At 49.9% G+C, this 13,876-nt stretch overlaps 1 protein-coding gene across 1 annotated transcript; it reads left to right on the forward strand.

The window, feature by feature from the left end:
• Positions 1–507: 507 nt before the first annotated feature.
• Positions 508–4,434, forward strand: ARL4C (ARF like GTPase 4C). Its single transcript, XM_080799213.1, has one exon. The coding sequence runs from the start codon at positions 929–931 to the stop codon at positions 1,505–1,507; it is 579 nt and encodes a 192-aa protein (XP_080655339.1). The 5' UTR covers positions 508–928; the 3' UTR covers positions 1,508–4,434.
• Positions 4,435–13,876: the final 9,442 nt, after the last annotated feature.

Raw genomic sequence — 13,876 nt, forward strand, 5'->3', positions numbered from 1 at the left:
CCTTGCCCGCCCCTCTCCGGACTCCGGATTCCGGGCCGCGCCAGCGCCTGCTCAACGGTACCAAGCCCCTACCCCGACCCCGCTCTCCAGGCAGGCTGCGCGGCCCGCGCTCTGAGGCTGGGGGTTCCGGGAGCCTGGAGCTATTTTTATAAGATGCGTCAGCCGGCCGGGGAGGAAGAGCCGGGCCCCGGCCCATTGTCTGGGCGCGGCGCGGAAGGGAGACGCGGAGGGTGATTTCGAACGCTCGGAAGGCGCGAAAGCAGCGCAGGCTGGCGGGCGGGGAGGTGCTCGCCCGGCCGGGGGCGGCGGGGGGCGGGGCCCGGGGGGCGGGGCCCGAGGGGCGGGGCCGGGGGTGGGGCCGGTCGCCCTCCAGCCGCTGCAGGCTGGCGGCGGCGGCGGCGGCGGTGGCGACAGAGCGGGGACTGCGGGGACAGCCAGGCGGCCGCGCAGGCAGCGACGCCCGGGGAAGCCCGTGCCCCGCCTGCGCCTCCGAGGCGCGCCCGGGAGCGGGAGCGGCCCCGCCGCCCGGCGAGGCAGAGGCGAGCGCTGGGCGCCGGGAGCCGCCGGCGGGCGGCAGAGAGCCGGGCAGCGGCCGGAGCGCGGGGGCGCGGTCGGAGGCAGCCGCAGAGAGAGCCGGGGCCGGGGGAGGGCGCCGGGCGCGGGCATCCTGCGCCGCGGCAGCGGAGGCGGCTCCGTGGGAGACAAAAGCCCGCCGGAGAGACGCGATGCCCGGCCCGCGCGGGCGCGGGGGCCGCGGCGTCTGAGCGCCCCGAGCGGTGCGCCCCGGGGACGCCGAGGCCGGGCGGGTGCCCGAGGCCGAGCGCGACAGGGGCGGCCCAGGTGCGCCCGGCCGCTTTGGGCCCGTCACTGCTCGGGGGGCGGCGCCCTCCCGTAGCAGCCGCAGTGGCCGGCGCCGCAGCGAGGAGCCATGGGCAACATCTCCTCCAACATCTCGGCCTTCCAGTCCCTGCACATCGTCATGCTGGGCTTGGACTCGGCCGGCAAGACCACGGTGCTCTACCGGCTCAAGTTCAACGAGTTCGTGAACACGGTGCCCACCATCGGCTTCAACACGGAGAAGATCAAGCTGAGCAACGGCACGGCCAAGGGCATCAGCTGCCACTTCTGGGACGTAGGCGGCCAGGAGAAGCTGCGGCCGCTGTGGAAGTCCTACAGCCGCTGCACGGACGGCATCATCTACGTGGTGGACTCAGTGGACGTGGACCGGCTGGAGGAGGCCAAGACGGAGCTGCACAAGGTGACCAAGTTCGCCGAGAACCAAGGCACGCCGCTGCTGGTCATCGCCAACAAGCAGGACCTCCCCAAATCGCTGCCGGTGGCCGAGATCGAGAAGCAGTTGGCGCTGCACGAGCTCATCCCGGCCACCACCTACCACGTCCAGCCGGCGTGCGCCATCATCGGCGAGGGCCTCACCGAGGGCATGGACAAGCTCTATGAGATGATCCTGAAACGCAGGAAGTCCCTCAAGCAGAAGAAGAAGCGGTAATGCGGCCGGCCGCGGTGGGGAGTGAGCGGGGAGCGAGCCGGGAGCGAGCGAGCGAGTCAGGGATGGATGGATGGATGGGTGGTTGGATGAAGGAGAATCTGCGCCCGCGAACAAAGACATAGAACCAAAGCAATGCTTCGAATTTTTAAAACGGAATCTGTGCACCCAGACGCAGGACTAGTGACTTAACCTGGGTGTGTACGCTGACTCGCCAGCCTGCCCTCGATCCACCCCCACCCCCAGCTCAGGGGACCTTTTGTCTGGATGCCAGAGCTACTAATGGGTGGGGGGGTGGGGGGGCGCTGGGGAGTGGACGTGCCTGGCCTGCTGTCCGCCCTCCTGGCCCAGGTGGATGGCTCAGATATCAGAGACAAAAGAGATTTCTTCCTCCGGGAGGGCCAGAAGTTCAGGCTGCCCCGCCCTCCCTGGGGGCTCCCACCTGTGAGTTACCGGAGGTATGCGGTTCCCAGAACCCTGGGAGTACACGTTTGGAGGCATGCTGGCAGTGGGAGGTCCTGGGGGGGACCACTGCCCCTTGTATTCATGGGCTCTGGAAGGGGGATGATTTTATGTCACAGGGCAGGCCCCTGTTGAAATTTCATTTGTCCTGCTCTGGGCCCAAACGAGGTGGTGGTTTGGGCCATGAGAGGACTGCCTGGAACAATACAGCAGCCCAGAGCACGGGCACTGCGCTGGCCTTGGCTGGGGAATGGCTGCGAAGATGCCCCTTTTCTGGTGCTTTTTGGTGGCTACGGAAGACCAGTTCTGGTGAGAACTGCTTTTCAGCCTGGAATCAGACATCTTCCAGATGGTTTGGACCCTGTCCATGTGTAGGTCATTATCACACAAAGAGACCAATAAAAATTAAAAAAAAAAAAAAACTGTTGGAGGTGGTGGCCAATGATGTATTTACTGTTTGCAGGATAGTTAAAGGTGTTTAAAGGGTAAGGCTCCTGGCGTAAATGCTGGATGCGGTGTGTGTGTAGATACAGGGACCTCCCTCTGTACTGTGTAATCGGCATAAATACCTAGACCCATATGTGTGGAATCTTAAAATCTCTTAGCCTACTGATTGGTTTGTGTAAGCACACCAGCTACAGATGTGTGCTGAAATGCAAGATGGTTTTTGCAAAGGATGCCTCTTGTAATACTAACCGCCTGATGATGGGTTTTTGGTTTTCAGACATGTTTTTAAAAAAATTCTACAAATGAATACTCACCTTGGAAATATTCACCTTAGGGAGAAAAAAAAAAGACTTTGCCCTTTTAGATCCCTTTACGCTGCAAGTGGCGACATGTTCAAATTTCTAATTTGGTTCATTGTGGCCTATCTGGTTTAAGTATTTCATTAAAAATGTCTCGTTAGAGTATTTGATGTCATGCACCAAAAAAATAAAACCCCACCTTGTTGCAAAAGCCGACCTCGTTGCATGGATTTAAGAGCGAAGGAAAAGCACAAGGATGAGGTCCTTCCTAATCCATTCTTGTGGGAACTGGCCTGCGTAGCAAATGCAAACAATGAGTGCTTGAGATAAAAGAAAGCGTGTGATGTAATGATCACCTGTACTCAGGCACTTCACAGTTTACTTGAAAGAGGCTTTGGAAAAGAGATAAAGCAAAAGAAGAATAAATACATATTTTTAATAGTGTAATTTAAAAATCTTTTATAATCAGGACTGAGTCTTGGTTTGCAGAAGATGTCATTTACCCTGAAACACAGTATCAAAAGGGAAACTTAACGCTTAACTGTTTGGTTTTTATTTCCTCTTAAAATTCATGTTTACAGGTAGAATTAGGTGTATCGCCCCCTCCCCCCACTGTGAGAAATTTCTTTACGAAGGAGGCCTATAGAAATTGGGCATGATCATGCTTGAGCATGTGAGTTAATCAAATTCTAAATCCATGCCTATTGTCCATTGCACTCAGAAAGTTAATTTAAGAACCAGAGGTTGAAGTCCTGGCTTCCTGCTTGAAACCCAATTCTCATATGAAATATTTAAAAAGAGGAAACCCAGCCCATCTTCCTTTTTTATCTTTTGTCAGTGAATTTGGTACCTCTCCAAAGCTGGTCTTTTTGTGGGAACTCAGTAGAGAAAAGAGAGCTAAAGACGTGTGAAAGCCTGCAGGATTTCGGTTTACATATCAACAGCGTAGTCACTGATTTCTAAATGGGCTGGTCCCATCATCTGAAGATTCTGTATAGAGTTATTAAAAAAAAATCCATCTTCCTTTATTTTCTTCACATGTAACAATTTCTTATGCACTTTGACATTTTGGTAGTTCCACACTATTGAGAGAATAATATATTTATTTTGTGACATTACAGATGCCAAATACCGTCACCATCTCGTGCTAACCATACTTGGGTTCAAGATCACTGTTCCAATCCTGTCATGCTTAACCAACGAAGCTACATGATTTTGGGTTTTGCATTTTCAAGACTTAAGGGTGCAGTCTGCTGTTCGTAATTGTGCAGTAAAGTAAAGCCCTGTGGTGTGTCCACTAATAGTTAAGAGTCTCAGTTGATTTCTGTCCTGTTTGACCTAATAATAGCCCATTTTTGTCTCTGACCAAACAGAGGAAGCACACATCAACTCACCTTGGAGTGGTCTTGGGGGACCCCCCCTCCGACATACCACCAGTGATTTATTATACCTCCTGGCCTTTGGAGAATGAATGGGTTTCACACAGAGGAAGCTGGCCTCTCCACGTGAGCTTTTGAAATTGTTTCTCATAGACACAGGGAGGCCGGTTTTTTTTCAAACGGATTCTCTTCACAGATTCTCTGTCATGGTGATGGGACGATGTCTCCCAGTTTCAGTTTTCGTTTCTACTGCTGTAATTCTCTGTCCTGAACATTCTTCTGTTCCTGTTCCCTTTTATATGCATATATGATGCTGTGAACAGAAATAAATTATTTATACAATCAAACCCGTGGGGAAGTTGTCTGGGTGGTTTTTTCGAGTTGCCCCTCTTTCTAGGCTCACGAGATGGGCTCTGGGGCCCTGATGAGGCTGGACCAATCAGCTTTTCTGGCTGAAGCATCTGGCTCTGCCCTGAGCAGAGGAGTGAGAGGGCTGGATGCCTGTCCCCCTGATGGGGTGCCTGTCCATGGTCCTCAGAGAATCTTCGGGAAAATGGCCTCGATGCCTACCTTGGCCTCAGCCTCTCAGTTATTAAAAAGGTCATGATTGAAAATACTGGGGCACCTGGGTGGCTCAGTGGGTTAGAGTCTCTGCCTTTGGCTCGGGTCATGATCTCGGTGTCCTGGGATCGAGCCCCTCATTGGGCTCTCTGCTCAGCGGGGAGCCTGCTTCCTCCTCTCTCTCTGCCTGCCTCTCTGCCTCTTTGTGATCTCTATCAAATAAATAAATAATATCTTTAAAAAAAAAATAAAGGTCATGATTGGGGCATGTGGCTGACTCCGTCCATAGAGCACACGACTCTTGCTCTCAGGGTCATGAGTTCAAGCCCCACCCTGGGTGTAGAAACTACCTTAAAAAAAAGTCATAATTCTTAAGCACTTCAGAAATTATAAGACTGTGTACAGCTGGAAGTAACTGTGTGCTCATCTAACACAAGGAGTAGTCACAAAGCTGCTCACAGTCTTGGCTTCCTCTGCTCCCGTCTGGGCCAAACCATCAGGATATACATCAGGAGCACAAGACTTGAGTCCTCTGACACCAGGCACCATAAAACCATCCTGCTTGGTATGCACTGTTGGGAAAAGGCCCACACTCTGGAGAAAAAGTGATGGGGACAGAATCAGGAGCACGAGGGCAGGTTCTCTACACTCGCACTCCTGGAGACACTAGGCAGATAACAAGCAACGAAAGCAAGTGCCACCTGTGTCTCAGCTCTGGACACAGAAGGATCCAGTTTCACATTCCAGTTCAAATGCTTAGGTCCCCGTGATTTCACTCAACAGCCCTCGGCCTCTTGGGCCTCGATTTCCCCATATGTAAAACAGGGTCACCATGGTTGCTGGGGAGGACATAACACAAAATAATACATTGAGGGGCTCAGGAAGGGCCTGACAGGGAGCATGTGCTCTACAGGGTTATCTTTGATTACAAGCCGCCAGCAAACTGGAAGAGGTAATTCAACGTCAACGCAGGCCTTTACATCAGGTCCCTGCAATTTCCCTTTTAACCAGGCCTCTCAGTGTCCTTACCCTCTGAACACAGGCTGCAGACCCCAGGCCCACGGCGGACTGGGGTCAAGCCAGCAGTCGTGCACTCTCCCACCATCCCGGGCGTGTGCTCTTCCTTTCCAGAGCCACTTGGGGCTGAGCAAATCAGCAGGACACCCCATCCCTCCAGGCTCCGAGTGCCCCCCAGAGCAAGGCATAGATCTCTGATGGCCGGTGCCCCCGGATCACATCCAGCATAGACTAGGTGCTCGATAACGATGGGCTGAATGACTAGATTCAGTCGTAAACTTTAAAACGGGCGTTACACAAAATAAACAATGATTTCTCATGAAATGTTTTAATCAAGTTGAAATCGGACAAAATATTAATATCTTCTTCAAGATCCTGTCATGGGATGAATCATTGCTGTGGCTTGGGAGAGGGACATGGACGCTCTTACTCCTAATAAAACGTCTATGAACCTAGTGGTTTTTATTAAAAAATGAGCAAGCCTTAATTTTTATCATTCCCGTTGCTGTAGAAGCGGATGGTTAGGAGTCTGATGACATCAGGACGAGCACAGGTGCCATTTCTAGGTCCTGAAGCCCGAAAAATTATTGAAAAACTATTTGGGATCCATGCCCTCCAGAGGACGGAAAATAATAGCAGTCAGAAGAAGCCGAGACCGAAACCTGTATTTTATGGTGCTAACATCACAGACCGTTCCGGGTCCCATCTTTGGGGTAGCAAGGAGACACAAGTTATGCGCAAAGAACAGAAATATAAGGTGCGATGGTGTGAAAGAGGGAGGTGAGAACACACCCAGAGCTTGGCCTGTGCTCCCCATTCCCACCCCTGCCCCCGAGTGCTCAGCGGATGCCCATGACCTGCATTTGCCCGCCAGGAAGCGCACTCTGCTGTGTCAGCCGATGGGGCTTTTCTCTTCTGTCCTCAAACTTGGATCCCTCATCCATGTTCATGTCTCCTTAAACAGCCTTTCCCGCTTAGTTGAGGCCCTTCGAGAATGGCATTCGCACAAGATGCTCGAGCAACTTATACATTTGCTCTGCACGACTTCGGATGGAGAATGAGGCCACTTCCATTTAGAGATGGCAGACTGAGGGCTTCTGAGAAAGAGTGCGTGTTGCTTCTTGGCCAAGATTAGAAGAAGTGAGAATAAAAGAACTATGTGGTTTAACCCCAGCTCGGGTTTCAGAACATGAACTGGTTTTCTTCGAATGGTCCGACCTCCCAGGCCACTGGGCGTTAACTTCTCCTAATAATAGCATCACAGCAGGTGTGATCTCCCTGGAGCACGACAACAAGTCATGGAAGACAGAACCAAACCAGATTATTTTTCAGGTTGCATTTATACATCGGTTTGAGGGGACAAGCATCTTTTCGGTATTAAAATTAAATTAAAATTACTATAACATAGTCACGTGAAGTATTTCTATCCAGCTCTATTCTATTCCCCGTGAGTCCTGCATCATCATCGTGATAAGAGCCATCTCCAGCCTTCACGGAGGGCTGACTGTGTGTTGGCCTCCATCGCCACACTAAAGGCTTGATCTGCTTGGTCTTTTTTTTTTTTTTCTCCCAAGAGCACCAACAGATCAATTCATTAATCCAATAAGTGAATCCCTTGATTGTATCTTCCCTTACAGATGAGAAGATGGAAGTGAAGAGATTCGAGAATGCCCTCTGAGCCCCAGGTGGAGCCACAGGTCCCTGAGACCCAGAGACTGAGTTCCCGGAGGTCCCCAGTCTGCTGTTCCTAGAGGGGGAAACCTAGCCCTTGAAGGAAGCTGGGAATCTGATTCCAAGGAGCAGAGGACAGAGCCTGGTATCCTGCCTGCAGCACCGTCCTCCTGCCCTCTCTTGCCAGGGAGGGCCCTGTCTCCATCCTGGCCCCAGAACTCACGCCGAACACCGCTGACATACCTGACCCCAAGCCCAGAGTCTTGCCTTCCCTCCCTCAAGAGCGCAATCTAGGATCTAGGAAAACACAAGCCCTCTGCTACCACATTCTGTCTGTGAAGAAGTTTATTCCCAGTATTTCTTTCCAAGAGACTGTTGGGTGGGGCAATGCCTCACCACTTAACACAGGGACATTTACAGACCCCAAGGGGTGGAGGGACATGGGGTATCAGTGTTCCTGCTTTGGAATGTGGTCTTGACATACAACTCTTTACTGGAATCCTTCAATGAGGCTGAGGACGCTGGCCCTGCCCGTCCCTCAGGGTGTTTTCAAAGACAAAATGAGATACTAGGTGGGAAAGCATCATGCACATGGCAGGGCCAGACGTGTGCAAGCCTGGCACAGCAGGCCTGGACTGTGGCCCCTTCTGTCCTGTGCCAGCTCTGGCTTCCAGGGACATTCTGCTCCTCCCATTGTTTCATTTTCGCTGATGAGAAAATTTCCACCTCCAGAGTAAACCAAAGCAGTCTTCCCAGAGGAAAACACCTCTCCTTGTGAGTTTCTGGAGATACAACTTTAGCGTGAGTGTCTAGTAAGTGACTCTTAAGGAAAATGAACCTCCTTATCGCTGTCCCTTGCAGGCTTCTCCTTCTAATGGCCACACATGATTGTTATCACTCCTTAAACACTAACTCCCTATGCAATTAATTTCAACTGCCCATGTCTCATAAAAGCTAGAATGATTTCAATATATAATTTAAAAGTCATCATGGTAAGTAATGACAACTGCAACAGCTTATTTCATAAATGTATGTTTGAGTCCACTACTACACAGATGAACTTTTGCACTGCTATGTAATTGGCAGTGTTCTGGGATGTCATATTCATCATGAAAAAAGGCTGTTAAAAATAGGTGCAAAGAGGGGTCCCTGGCTGGCTCAGCCGGTAGAGCATGAGACTCTTAATCTCAGGGTAGTGAGTTCAAGCTCCATACTGGGTATGGATCTTACTCGAAAGAAAGAAAGAAAGAAAGAAGAGAGAAAGAGGGAGGGAGGAAGGAAGGAAGAGGAAGAAAGAAAGAGAGAGAGAAAAAAAAAGAAAGGAAGGAGGGGAGAAAGAAGGAAAGAAGGAAGGAAGGAAGGAAGGAAGGAAGGAGATATATATCTGTAAATAATTGTGATACGTGTTATGTTGGAGACACTCCAGTAGGCAGACGTGCCAGACAGACTTGGAACATGATTCTTGTCTTCAGATGACTGACATTCTAGGTGGTGAATTAAGGCTAAAGTATCAAGTGAAGCGGGGCACTCCAGTGCGAAATATCCTTCAGTTTCACCAAAAAGAAAGTCCTTAGTTCAACCAAGCTCACATTTTCCATGCCACACTCGCCCTGGAGTAAAACATGTCCCTCTGTCTTGGTACGACTTGAAGACGTCCCAGGCTTTCCTGGATCTCCCTCTCCGGTTCTTTCTGAGATTCCCTTGGGGGCGGGGAGGGATCTGCTAACATCACTGTGCTAACCGTCTGCTCCTCTGCTTTCTCCCTTCCTGCCCTGACCGCTTGTGGAAGTGTCCTTCTGGAAGCTGGGCTCAGCACAGTGGCCACAGCTGCTGGCCCCAGTCTTGCTGCCCTCGCGTGTGGTGCCCATTCTCCATGCCCACCTGACATTTCATGACATGCCTGGCAAGGCTCCTTAGTGTCTACTCCTACTCCGATATCCAGGGTTGGGGATCATCTGAGGGGCTGATCCTATGCAGTCTCGGAATCCCCTTCTTACCTCATGCTGCTTCTCTCTGTTAGTGTGGACCCCAGGAACCCAAAAGTGTTGTGTAATCTGTCTTGGAATCAGTTTGTGCCATAGAGGTAGGAATTTCTTGCAGAAGTTTTGAAGATGACCACCTCCCCCGGATATTCACTTTGTGCCTTAATCCTGCTCTTCTTGCCTGTCTTTGAGTAAGGCATTGGGGTGATGGAATCAGGAGCCGGAGAGTCTTTTGGGGGTAACATCTTCTGAAGCAGGCACTGGGGGTAACCAATACAATTCTATGCCTTTGTCACCTTTCTTGCTGGCAGAACCCCAGTTTTGCTTGGGAATATCCTTTGCCTCATGGCTACGTGCTCAGGGAAAGTGACTATACTCCACTTACGGGGAGATGGCTCTGAGCCATAAAATTAATCCATTCTTCTTGCGCATCATTTGTTTAGGAGGGGTCATGAGACTGAAGGTAAAGGCTTCTTGAAGAGAAGTAAGTGGATGGGCTTTGGAAAATCTCCCTTATTTTTAAAAACTGGACACAGGGATCATATAGCTCTCCTTTGCCACCTCTGAATTTCAGTGAATAAAGATGTGATGCCTGGAGTGGCAGCAGCCATCCTGACACCATGACGAGTGCCAACTCACACACTGAAGATGGCAGGGGGGAAACAGGACAGGAACCTGGGTCTCAGATGACATCACTGAACTGCTAACACAACCAGCCCTGGGACAGCCTCACCTCAGGACTTGGCGGTTATGTGAGAAAATAAAATGTCTTTTATTTGGGATTTCAGGTACTTGCGCTAAAAGTCCTCAACCAACAAGTCCCCTCAGACACCACCACCAACCTTTATTGTACAGAACTTTTAAGTCTCCCCACAAGACTTGCTGTGTGAGAGAAACCGCTCCATGACCTCTGTGCCATCAGATCACAGGCAGATTGGGACCTGCCTCGATTGGCCCTGGGTGGCAGAATGAAAGGACTGACCACTTGGCTTCTGGTTGAGCAATTACCACCAGGGAGCTCAGGTCCTTCTGGCCAGGAGGGGAGGCACACCTTGAGTATAAGTTCAAGTAAACAGGTGACAACACCATTAACTGTGAAGCCCTTTACCAGCGCTCATTTTCTGAGAATAAATGATTAAGGTAATATTAATTACAACCATTCACAGAATGTTTGTTTTGTTCTAGACTACAAATGACACATTTTACAGACTCACTTCATGTAATCCTCTCTGAAAGGCCAGGAGGTAGCTCTGTTCATCCCGCCTACATTGACCGCCTGCCTTCAATACACAGACAGACAAACAGATGGGTAGATAGACAAACACAGTAACAATTACTGAACATTTATGGAGTGCCAAGCAGTGAGCCGAGTCTGCTGGGTAGATATCCTATATGTGCCTCATAATAAAGGTTATGGGATAGGGACTATGGCATCATTACCTTCATTTCACAAATTTGGAAACATTCGGGTGGTCTGACTTCAGAAACACAAGGCAGCCATTCACAGCCCAGAACCAGGACCTGGCACATGGAGAGTGTTCCAGAATATTTGTGAAATCAATGAGATTGTAATGGGGGGAGCATCCCCACCACTGCAGCTCAGGGAGATCACAGGAGAGCACTCCAGACCAGCGCTTCTCCCATCCGATGTGCTCACCACCCATTTGGGGTTCCTGTTACATAACCACAGGGTCTTGATTTGCTGGGGCTGGGGGTGTCCTGAGAGTCTGCTTTTCTAGTGAGTTCCTGATGAGGCCGTGCCGCTGCTCCCTGAACACAAGCCTCAGAGCCATGCACTCCTTAGGAGCCTCCCAAACTTGCCTTGGCCTCACACTAGGACCCCAACCAGCTTGTGCCTGAGCCACGTCAGTCAGTTCCCTCTAGAGCAGTGGCTCTCCACCCGGGGCAATTTTGCCTTCCAAGAAACAGTGGAAATGTCCTGAGACATCTTCAGCTGTCACCCCTGACATAATATATATTATACGTTTTCTTCAATTACTTCTTGACCGTCGATCTCCCCCTAAGTATGAGTCTCCAGTTGCTGTTGTAACAAATGACCACAACCTTAGTGGTTTAAAACAACACAGATGTTCTAAAATTAGAACTCCTAAAATCAAAGTGTCAGCAAAGGCTGTGTTCCTTCCAGAGGGTCTGGGGAGCATCTATTCCTTGTCTTGTCCAGCTTCTGGAGGACACCTGAACTCCTGGACTCATGGCCACTTTCATTGCCAAAGCTGTTAGCACGGCGTCTTCAAATCTGTCTCTGACTGTGACCCTCCTGCTTCACTTGTAAGGACCTTGCAGTGACCTCGGGTCCACCCAGCTGAGCCAGCATAACCTCCGATCCCAAGATCCTTCACTTTCTCACACCCAGAAAGTCCCTTTTGCCACATGGATTAACGTTTTCACAGGTCTCACTTCTAAGTCCTGGAGCTGAGAATAGTCCCTGCTTTTAGGAATAATAATTCGTTGAAGGATGAATGACTCTTGGTTTTCAGAAAAAAGTAATAAGAAAATTAGAAACAACAGAAGACATCCCCTCTCCCATAAAAAATGTAAATAAAGGAAATAGTTTCACCTGTAAGAGTCAGAGTGTAAAGTCAATTTACTATGGCTGAGAACCAGGACATGAGAGGTAAACTTAAGGAGACTGAGTAGTGCCTGGGCCAGGGCTGGAGTCAGGCAAGGCAATCAATGAAGGGGAAGAACGGTGCCCACCCAAAGGGACCAGATCAGCCACAAAAGCCTGTAAACCAGAGCCCTTCCAGAGGACCGTGGCCACTCATACCTGGCACCTTCCCTAGGCAGTATGGCTGTAAATGACTGTCAATGACTGTCACAGACAAGCGACAGAAATAAATGTCTCCTGGGCAGGTGTAGCTTTAATTGCAAACTAATCTGTTGCCATTTTGGTTTGTCCACTGGTGTGTTGGTTTTGGAGGTTGCCATAACAGATGACCACAAAGAGAGCAGCTTAAACAATAGAAATTTACTGTCGCAGTTCCGAAGGCTGTAAGCCCAAGATCAAGGTATGGGCAGGGTTAGTTCCTTCCGTGGTTGTGAGGCTAGCATCTGTTCCAGGCCCCTGGGCTAGCCGCTGGTGGTTTGTGGCCATCTTTAGCATTCCTCAGTTTGTAGCAAGGTGTCACTAATCTTCATGTGGCTTTCTCCCTGTGTCTATCTCGCTGTGTCCAAATTTCCTCTTTTTATAAAAACACAGTCAGAGTAGATCTAGGTCCACACTAATGACCCCATCTTAACTTGATCATCTGCAAAGATTCTATTTGCAAATAAGGTCACGTTCATAGGGGGGATACAAGTCAACCCATAACAGGGGTGCCTGGCTGGCTCAGTTGGTAGAATACATGACTCTTAATATCAGGGTTGTGTGTTTGAGCCCCATGCTGGGTGTAGAGGTCACTTAAAAATAAAATCTTAGGGGTGCCTGGGTGGCTCAGTGTGTTAAGCTTCTGCCTTCAGCTCAGGTCATGATCCTAGGGTCCTGGGATCAAGCCCCGCATCGGGCTCGCTGCTCAGCAGGCAGCCTGCTTCCTCCTCTCTCTCTGCCTGCCTCTCTGCTTACTTGTGATCTCTGTCTGTCAAATAAATAAATAAATAAATAATCTTTTAAAATAAATAAATAATTAAAAAATAAAATCTTAAAAAAAAAAGGAAGTCAACCTATAATGATCAGTTTCAGCAAATTGAGGTATCATGAACCTAAATTTCTAAGTTCAAATGGGTTTGAGACCCTGAGGAAATCACAAACTATGGGAAATCCTCCAAGAAACAGCGGTGTTGGTGGCAGCTGCTTCTGCCCTGCATTCTCCGTCCGGCCGCGCACCCACGCTCCCCTCCACCCTCTATTCCACGGGGAGCTCCCATCTGGTCAATATTACACAGCGTTTTACAGCTGAGTTTCAGAGTAAACGTCAGTGCTGAAATGCTATCCTAACACTCAGTCCGTGCCATTCTGATGCTGGTATACGTGTCTGGATGCAGGAAAATAAGCCTGCTAACCTGGGAGTGAAGCAAGTCACATCTCATGGCTAGGACAAACCCAGAGATCTACATTCCACCATCGTAGCTGGTTTTTCCTTAAAATGGTGTGAGTTAGGGAAAATGCCAGAAGATGGGGCACCTGGGTGGCTCTGTCGGTGAAGCATCTGACTCTTGATTTCTGCTCAGGTCATGATCTCAGAGTTGTGCGATAGAGCCCCATGTCGGGCTCTGTGTTCGGCACAGAGGCTCCTTGTCCGTCTTGCTCTGCTACTCCCCCCTGCCTACATGCACACTCATGATCTTGTGCTTTCTTTCTCTCTCTCTCTCTAAAATAAATAAACTTTAAAAAAAAAAAAAAAAGGAAAATGCCAGAAGAGACAGCGTGGTGTAACTGCAGACCAGGGGGCAATTTGGGAATCAGACATGTAGATTCAAACTGTACTTAAGACATATCATTGCTGTGTGACCTGGAGGCAGTTTCTTAACTTCTCTGAGCCTATATCTACTGGAGATGCTCAGTAAGTAAATACCAGTATCATTCCATTTCAGTAG

The sequence above is a fragment of the Martes martes genome, assembly GCF_963455335.1.
Source record: "Martes martes genome assembly, chromosome: 3".
Lineage (NCBI taxonomy): Eukaryota > Metazoa > Chordata > Mammalia > Carnivora > Mustelidae > Martes > Martes martes.

Bases quoted from the DNA above. Each gene is read 5' to 3' on its own strand.
- ARL4C (XM_080799213.1), top strand. From the start codon at position 929: ATGGGCAACATCTCCTCCAACATCTCGGCCTTCCAGTCCCTGCACATC.